The 8801-nt window shown below is 46.8% G+C and overlaps 1 protein-coding gene across 7 annotated transcripts; it reads right to left on the reverse strand.

The window, feature by feature from the left end:
• Nucleotides 1-698: 698 nt before the first annotated feature.
• LOC125537950 (uncharacterized) lies at nucleotides 699-1800 on the reverse strand. 7 transcript variants are annotated; one of them, XM_048701267.2, is made up of 2 exons: nucleotides 1618-1800; nucleotides 699-1512 (listed from the first exon to the last, which is right to left on the reverse strand). In XM_048701267.2, exon 2 carries the CDS (start codon nucleotides 1437-1439, stop codon nucleotides 906-908), a length of 534 nt encoding a protein of 177 aa, XP_048557224.1. In that variant the 5' UTR covers nucleotides 1440-1512; nucleotides 1618-1800; the 3' UTR covers nucleotides 699-905. The 7 variants fall into 7 exon arrangements, with proteins under 7 accessions (XP_048557224.1, XP_048557221.1, XP_048557222.2 ...); XM_048701264.1 differs by having other exon boundaries at nucleotides 699-1442; nucleotides 1561-1782; XM_048701265.2 differs by having other exon boundaries at nucleotides 699-1439; nucleotides 1561-1741.
• Between the last annotated feature and the right edge of the window lie 7001 nt (nucleotides 1801-8801).

Below are 8801 nucleotides of genomic sequence, written 5' to 3' on the forward strand. Positions count from 1 at the left end.
AGTGCAAAGTAGAGCCGCCGGCCACTCCTGGAAGCGGTGCGGAAAGCCCAGACGATGTAGCAGGTCAAGGATGTACCATCATCGCACCGAGTCGAAGGCCTTCCGAATGTCTAGCTTGAAGAGCAGACAAGGGAAGGTGTTTATGTAGCGGCCTTGCTAGATTTCTAACATACATGAAATTGTCGTGAATGCTTCTCCTCTTATTGAAAGCACTTTGTTTATTGAAGACAAAGTTGTTCATCAATGGGGAAAGACGGACTGCCAGCACCTTGGCTATGATCTTACCAGTAGCATAGACTAATGGGGCGGAAATCCCCAATCAACTCCGCCCCATCCTTTTTTGGCAATAGCACAATGTTGGTTGAGTTAAGCCAGTGTAGGTTTATCGTTTGGAGGTTACTGAACTGTTCGATAACCCATGTCATCATCTTTAATGATGTGCCAACATCTCTCAAAAAAAATGACCGTGAAGCCGTTAGGTCCCGGGGCCTTGTTACCTGTCATAGCATCAATGGCCGCCTTAACCTCCTCCTCGGGGATGTCAGAATCAATGCCATGAAGATCAACAGCCTCCAGATTCAGGCTCTCCGAATTTAGATCAGTCGGCCTAGGTAGGCATTGTAATTTAAGTGGTGAAAGAAATCCGTTACACTTTATATAAAAGTAAAACAAGGCATTGTATTTCCAAATTCTAAGAGTAAAGGATCTTTGAACAAGGTGAAAATTGCTCTAGGCTGCTTGGGAATTCCTGATTCCTTAAGCAACATATATACAACGCTCACTTATTCGACAGAAATCATTAAGCTCGAAGACGTTTAAGGAAATATATTGAAAGAATTACAAACAAATCACTCATGGACTGGATACATGGAGGCTTCGAAGAGATGGTGCACACCGTGTCGCAGTTACATGACGGTGCAGGCGGGCGGGCTCTCCTCGCAGATGACCATCGGCGTGCACGGCATGGGCATGGGCTGCTGGTACGGCGGGTAGGTGTGGCAGTGGCAAGATGACCACGCCGGGCACTGGCACGTGGGCGCCGGCGCCGGTGCCGGAGGAGGTGGCTTGGAGTGGCACTCGCAGTACGACGTAGCGCAGCCACACGGGCACGCCGATGGGTACGGCAGCGGGTACGGCAGCGGATACGCGTACGGCACCAGCTGGTTGCACGGGGCTGGCTTGGGAGGGTCGTCCTTCGGCTTGGCTACCACCGGCGGCTTGACGACCTCAATGTTCTTGATGACGTTGCTGGCCTTGCACCAGAGCTTGCATGTCAGCTTGTCGGCGTCGAAGGGCCCCGACACGAGCACCCTGTTATCCTCGTACACGATCTTCTCGATGACAAACTTGCCTCGGTCCTGGATGGTGGACAGGACCCTCTGGATCTTGGCAGTGCAGCGGCTGCACCCCATGTCCACCGTGATGCACAACGTCGGCATCTTCTGCACATCAAGATACACCTCGGCTCAGGAACGGCTGCGCCCACCATCCAGCGTCATGTCTCTCTTGGTTCTGGATTCAGCAAAGCAGAAGGGGAAAGGGCTACAGAAGTAAGCTCACCTTTGCAGAAGAAGAAGAAGTAAGCTCACCTTTGCAATTCTTTGTCGGAAGAAAAACCTTTGCAGTTCTTAAGTAGATGCCGGAGAGGAAGTAGTGGAGCTGTGGCCGCTGCGTCCGACCAGGACGAAGGTGTTTATGTTTTCTCCAACGGTTTGCATTTGGTTTGGTGGCGAGATCACGTCGGGACGGATCGGTCTTGAATGCCATTCTGAAACCCTGGTGCGGTGCGAATAGATGGCAAGCGATCCCTGTATCGGGTGTCGATCACATCTCAACGGTTAACAGATTCTGTTGAATATTTAATGCCGCCGCCGTGAAGCCAGGACATGGAGCGGTGACAATTAGTGGAATGACGAAGAAACAGCAACTGTGAACTAAATTAAAAAAATTCAACGCTGGCCTATATGCCGCACTCACAAGAACCTAACCGAAATGGATGTCGCCTCTGCATCGACCTGTGTACTGGAATCGCAAGTCTTACAGGAGTTTATGCTCCTGCAAAGAAAAGGAAAAGCCAACGACGATTGATGACACAGACGAATTTGTAGGACTGAGAGTCTGTTTGGAATCCCTCCCCTCTCCGCTCTGGAGCGGAGCGACATGTAATTGTAATTTAGGAGCTGCTAACCCGGCGCTCCGCGCACTCCGCTCCGTCCTGGAGGAGTGGTGTTTTGCCAAATAGGGCCTAACATGCATAGACATGTTCATGGCAACAATAGCCAAACTCTCATCCAGTTTAACTTCTCAAAAAAAGAATGCGGTATATCGGTTGTGCCTCAAATTTGAGCAGCCGAAGCCACTTCTCAGTAAAAAAGATTTCCTCCGTGGCTTGGATGTCGCTCTCCCTGGCTCGGCTGCCTCCACGCAGGCACCAACCTTCTTACTTCCGCCACTTTCCTTTCCCCCTTCGGCCACCGTGCAGCCCCCGCCATCCTCGTGCCACATTTTGATTGACGAGCGCCTACTGACGTCACGTGAATCGATGAGTCTAGCCACATTTGCTACCATGAGCTCGTCGATGAGGAGGGCCACCCCGTATCCGCATTTCGTCCGGAACGGGTCGGCGCAACCACCCGAGTACCCGCCGCCCCCGCCCGCTCGAGATCCATGTCTCTGTCATCGCTGCTGCCGAAGAAGTACCACGGCGTGCGGCCTAGGGCGATTCGGCAATGGAGATCCACAATTCGAACATGTGGAGAAGCGGTGGCTCGGCACATACCAGTCCACGTTGCAGGCGGCGTGTGGTCTGCCGCTACTCGCCCGGGCGAAGGTAATTTCCCATCTATGGCCCCGCCCCGGACTTAATCGAGCCTCCCGCTAGAGTGGTCTCTCGCGCCGAGGAGGTTTAAGACTGCTTGAAATTTAATCAGCTCGAGGCCGAGCTATCGACAAGACCTATATGGCTTAGCCCATCGGGAAGAATCTGGAGCTAGTCGCCGCGAAACAAGAGTGGTTCGAGCCCAAGAAGCGTGGCAACAACGCCGATGAGGCCGGACCCTCTGGCTTTCCTACTCCGGCGTGAATTGGGACGATATCTTCAACAATGATGACCAATTTAAAGTTGTCTAATTATGCTATGTAGTTTAAAATATGCTATGTAGTTTAAAGTATGCTAGGTGGTAATAAACCATCTAATTGTGCTATGTATGATGTGCTACCTTTATTCAATTATGAAATTGTATAATTTAAATTTGTGTTTAAAATATGCAGAATATTTTTTAGGGGGTTAACCTTTAAGAGTTAAGCTAGGAAGCACTTTTTATTGAGGAGTTAAGATTTGAAACAGCTTTTGAAGGGCTAAATTTTGAGGGTTCGACTATGCTTTTTTACCAGAACTAACACATGGTTGCCTTTCAAACTTGAGAGCATCATCTGTATTATTTTGGAAGTGTAGAAAAAAAAATATATAATTTTAAGTATAACACATATTTTATTGGATTCCACAAAATTATTCTAGGCCCATGACAATTGTTAAGTTGCAAAGAATATTGGCAGAATATAAGTAGAGCACGTGTGCTACTTAGGGCTTTTCCGATGCCAAATTTGCCATGTACTTAGGACATCTCCAACGTTGTGCATCAAACCGTCTGTAAATGTCGGGACTGTGCGGTTTCTACAGTTCGTGCCCTCCAACGTCGTCCATCAAATGTTCGCGGACAGGCCCACACGTCCGGCTTTCTGTAAACCGGAAGCAATGTTGGGGGAGGTATCCGGGTGTCCAGACCTCCGTCATGTAGGCGTCCGACACCCCGACCCACACAAAATCATCTGTCTTTTCCTACTCCAACCGCTACTCCGCTCTTCGCGCCGCATTCATGTTGGTCCAAAGCGGACTTGATCGGTCACTGGCGCATGCCAGCCTAATGGCGCTGAATACACATCGATTCAGAGGTCTGGCCCGCCGCTCGCTCTCAGCGCTGCGTTCATATCAGTTCAAATTGAGCATGACCGGATGGGCTACGAGACAAATTCCTATGGCATTCAAGCAGGCTACAATCTGTCCATCTGGCCAACATTCACGCTGGCACGACGAACGAGAAGTCATTCCCCCACCTGGTCGGCGTATTCAAGACATTGCTCCGCTTGCCTGGGCGCCCGCTAATTAAATTGTGTTTCGCCTGACCGACACAAACCTGCACCACGTCTGAGTCCCATCTACCTTCATCTGACCTCCGCCGGTGCACCACTGCTCCCCTTCCTCCTCCTTCCACGATTGTCGACACAACGACCAAGACTGAATGTGTGTTGTGGAAGAAGCTCTCGTGGCGTCACCGACACGAGACCGCGGAGCTTATGCATGACTGGGAAGACGAGTGTGCGCACCGCATTGAGGCAAGAATGCCTCCAGCTCACGGGAGGAGAGATGGAATGATGAGGAGCGGGCAATGGAGGATATGTACAACGAGGATCAGGCACCCGCTCCAGTCATGGGATTCACCATAGCACAGGCACACTTCAATGCTTTCATGGCAGGGGAGGAGCAGGTGGCTCCATCGGTCTCCATGTTCAAGATGCTGCAGGATGAGTAGCAGTACAACTTACAACACCTCAAACAGCACCGGCTCGTGGAGGGCCAGATCTTCGGCAAGCAGGCGAGCGAGAAGGCCATCGCAACCATGGTCTTGGAGGATACGTGCTTCATCGATGAGAAGCTTGCACTCTACAGGTTTGTGTGTTGCACTCGCACCATCTGCGGTGAGCGGTGGCTCCACCCCGCCAATGAGGTGGCGCACAACCTCCACTACAAAAAAGACACTTCCGTGATGATACGTGTTGGTCACAGTAGGTCACATTTTCTGTCATGTATGTACATCCATGACAATTTTATAACAGAATCAAGATAGTCATACCTGTGCTGTCGTAGAAGTGTTCCATGACATTATCAAAATTATCATCACGGAAGTGTCCACTTCCATGACGATAAATCACGCGTCATAGAAGTGCTTTCGTCAAGGGTGACCGACACGTGGCATCCACCGTAACGGGTCGCCGTTACGCTATCGGGTCCGGTTTTGGATCCGATAACCCGTTCACAGCCCGGACTAAAGAGGATTTTCCACGTGTAAAATTGTCATTGGTCGGAGGAAACACGTGTTGGCTCACCATTGGGACAGATGTCATCCATTCATTGGATAGGAGGCGCCTATGATACGTCGGCACGTGGCACGGCCCAACAGAGGCCCATTTCGGTGAAAAGGCCGGCCCGTTTGACTTGGTCAAAAGGTAACGGGCCAGCCCACGAAAAGCCTGTTAACGGCCTGTTCGTATATAGCCCATTTACGGCCCGCTAACTCACGACACGTTACGGCCTATCAGAATTAAGCCTAGTAGCTTCATCTAGGCCGTCCAATATGATTCCAGCCCGTTGTAACTTCTGGCCGATGTACGACCCATGATATCTTTCGGCCCATACGAGGCCATTTGTAACTCTTGGCCCATTAACAGCCCGTGGTGAATCTGGCCCGCAATGAATAGTGTACCGCTTTATACCCATTAACGGCCCATTATTCCATTGGGCCGTTTCCAACCCGTGTTATCTTTCGGCCTTCTCAGGGCCGATTTATTCTTGGGCTTATTTCCAGCATTCGATTACTTATGGCCCGTTACTGGCCTTTTCTTCTTGTGGGCCAAATTTAGCCCATGGTTACAATTGGCCCGTTTGCGGACCGTTAATCCTTTGGGCCGTTTTTGTAACGTCATCAAATACGGCCGATTAACGACGGCCCGTTATGGTTGGCCCATGAAAGGATGATTTCAAATCTAGCCCGTTTACGGTCCATAATGCGGTCTGTTATTGGCCCATGTTTGGCCGATCGATCATACGGCCCGTAGAAGGCCCATTGATGCTACGACCCTTAGAAGGCCCATTGTTTCTATGGCCCATAGGAGGCCCATGGTAAATACAGTAAATATGTAGCCCATGGTTATTGTGGCCTAGTTTTAAAAAATAGGTTATTGCGGCCACTAGCAAACCGCGGAAAAAGAACTGCACTGACTACAAGCAAACAAATAAACAAGACAACAAGGAAATAAATAAGCAAGCAACTTACACTAGGCTATCACGACTATTACACATATTACATCCACTGGGCATCAAAGTTCACCACTAGTGCAAATATAAGGAACAAAGCTGCATATCATATACACTGGTTGTCAAAGTTCGTGACCAGTGCAAATAAACGCCGCAGCAAAACAATGAAACCACTTCAGAAGTGCTCAAGAAACAATATCCTGGGTACCCATAATGCTGGCAAGATGCTTAGTAAGCTTATTAACTTTCTATTGTTCGGCGCTTAAATCCTCCAGCACTTGTTGTTGCACCATAAGGTATGCATCTGAATTCTGCAGGGACTTCCTCAGTCCTTCGGCTTCCTGTCGCATAACATCTTATCGATGTCTTTCAACTTGAAGTCGAGACTCAAGAAGCTGAATTGATTCAGGCAGCGAGTTCGAAGAGCTGGTGCCAGCAGTAGTAGCCAGTAACTCGAACACTACATCAAGACATGACTTTGGGGTTGCCTTAGGTCTTCAATATAGTTTTTATCAGCTTTCTTGGAGATCAACAGGGATGTGTCACTATCTTGAACCTTATCTGCATTACTTCCTTGACCATTGCATAACGGGGTACTCTTCTCCAATATTTTATCCGCATTCTAAAAGAGAAACAAACAAACACATCACAGGTTTACCATGTTGTATATGAAACTCATTTTGGTAAACCAATTCAGTAGTAAGGTGGACAGGATAATAGCACGAAACAAACATATATCTATGTAGTATGGTCATTGTATGGTCTATATCATTCTAGTTTATGTTGCCAAATCAAGATAGAGACAGTTTGAATCATATCTATTTAATACAAAGCAGCATAGACAGAGTATAAGTGTGGGAAACTACACAGCAATAACAACACTTGTAATGTGCATGGCATGAGAACATAATTGTTTATTCAATTGAAACTGAAATCAACATAGAGCAAGTTACAACAACAATCACGTTAAGGAAACAGGTTTAAAACATACCTGTTGCGCCATTGGAGTTTCAGTTGCATCCTTCAAATTTGAAATTAGTTGGTATGAGTAAATACAGTGATGCAAGACCAAAGTAGTATGAGCCATAGCTATGCAACCTGACCTGAGAACAATTCTTCTTCTGCTTTAAGCGTTGACTTGGGGTTCGGAGTGGTGGTCCTCGTGCTTTGGGCACTGCAGTTGCCTTACTAACTGATCGTGTTTGGGTGCTCTCTGGTGGAGACAGTGATGTGTCAACTGGAACTGGGTTACTATCTCCTGGGGTTGGGGTTATAAGGGGTGTAGCTAGTTCTCTGTCCAACTGGGTAGGGTTACAATCTGCCTGAGTCTTGGGGAAGTAGAACCATGGTTCTATCTGCATTGACAGGTAGCACGATCTTTTCTGAAGACCGTGTTTTTACTCCCACGGATACTGCCATCACCCCCTCCAATTGAGATGGTTGATAAACAAGAAAAGTAATTGAATGTACAGACATTGTAAGATAGACAGGTGCAATGGACAGTAGGGAAGAAAACAGGGCATGAAATAATTCACATTTATGTTTTCTAACCAAACAGAATAACATGACATAGTTTGACATATATGATGGCTAATTAAACATGATAGCATGACATAATTTCACATGTATGATGGCTAACTAAACTAGATAGAATGACATACTTCAAAATATGATGACTATGTAAACAGGATGACACGATATAACTATACGATGTGTCTATTAAAGTGGTTGGCATGCCATAAATCACAAACATGCTGTCGCTGGAAACATGATGGCATGATATAATTCACGGATAGAATGACATAATTCAAAATATGATGACTATGTAAACATGATGAGATGATATAACTATATTATGTCTTTAGAAAATGGGTTGGCATGCCATAATTCAGATACATGCTGTCTATGTAAACATCATGGCATGATATAATTCAAATATATGATTTATATACTAAGCAAGTGAGCAGAGGGCAATCGCATATATGATGTGTCAACTAAGGAGATGGCATTCAATATTGTGTATATGATGTAAAAACTAAGCATTGCAATACAACATATGCATGATATGAGTAATGTAACCCTGCCAAGTTTGAGCATACACCTCAGGGGGATAATAGGACTGGTCATCTGCCTCTGAATCCTCCTCTGAAGAGCTATTTGTAACCAGCAAGATATCTGCTTCAGTAGGTAGCATTGTCTGCCCTGAAGACCTTGTTTCCACTCCAGATTTCTCCATCACCAATTCAAATGGCTGATGCACAGGAAGAGCAGTTGAATATAAAAACATTGTCGACAAATGCAACGAGAAATATTAAAAAAGGACGGCATGATATAATTCACATATATGACGCTTGGCTAAACTACATGGCATTGCATAATTCACATATATAATGCCTTGCAACAAGATATCATTGCATAATTCACATATATGATGTCTTGCAACAAGATGGCATTGCATAATTCACATATATTGTAATTAGACACTAAACATGTGGCATTCACACAAAGCATGTCTAAACTAAGCAAATGATATAGCAATGCAAGATACCATATGGACGATATGAGCAGCATAACCCTGCCAAGTTGGAGCATGCACCTCGAGGGGGGAAATAGGACTGGTCATCTGTCTCTAAATCCTCCTCTGAGGAGCTATCTGTAACCAGCAAGACATGAGCTTTGTCAGACAGCATTGTCTGCTCTGAAGACCTTG

Source organism: Triticum urartu, chromosome 2A (genome assembly GCF_056163025.1).
Source record: "Triticum urartu cultivar PI428250 chromosome 2A, HENAU_Tu73, whole genome shotgun sequence".
In the NCBI taxonomy this organism is placed as follows: Eukaryota; Viridiplantae; Streptophyta; class Magnoliopsida; order Poales; family Poaceae; genus Triticum; species Triticum urartu.

Excerpts from the sequence above, each read along its gene's own strand:
- LOC125537950 (XM_048701264.1), bottom strand. The coding sequence starts at position 1,767 with ATGGCATTCAAGACCGATCCGTCCCGACGTGATCTCGCCACCAAACCA. Across the intron at positions 1,443-1,560 it reads CTTCTTCTTCTTCTGCAAAG|AAGATGCCGACGTTGTGCAT; the intron begins GTGAGCTTACTT and ends CTTGATGTGCAG.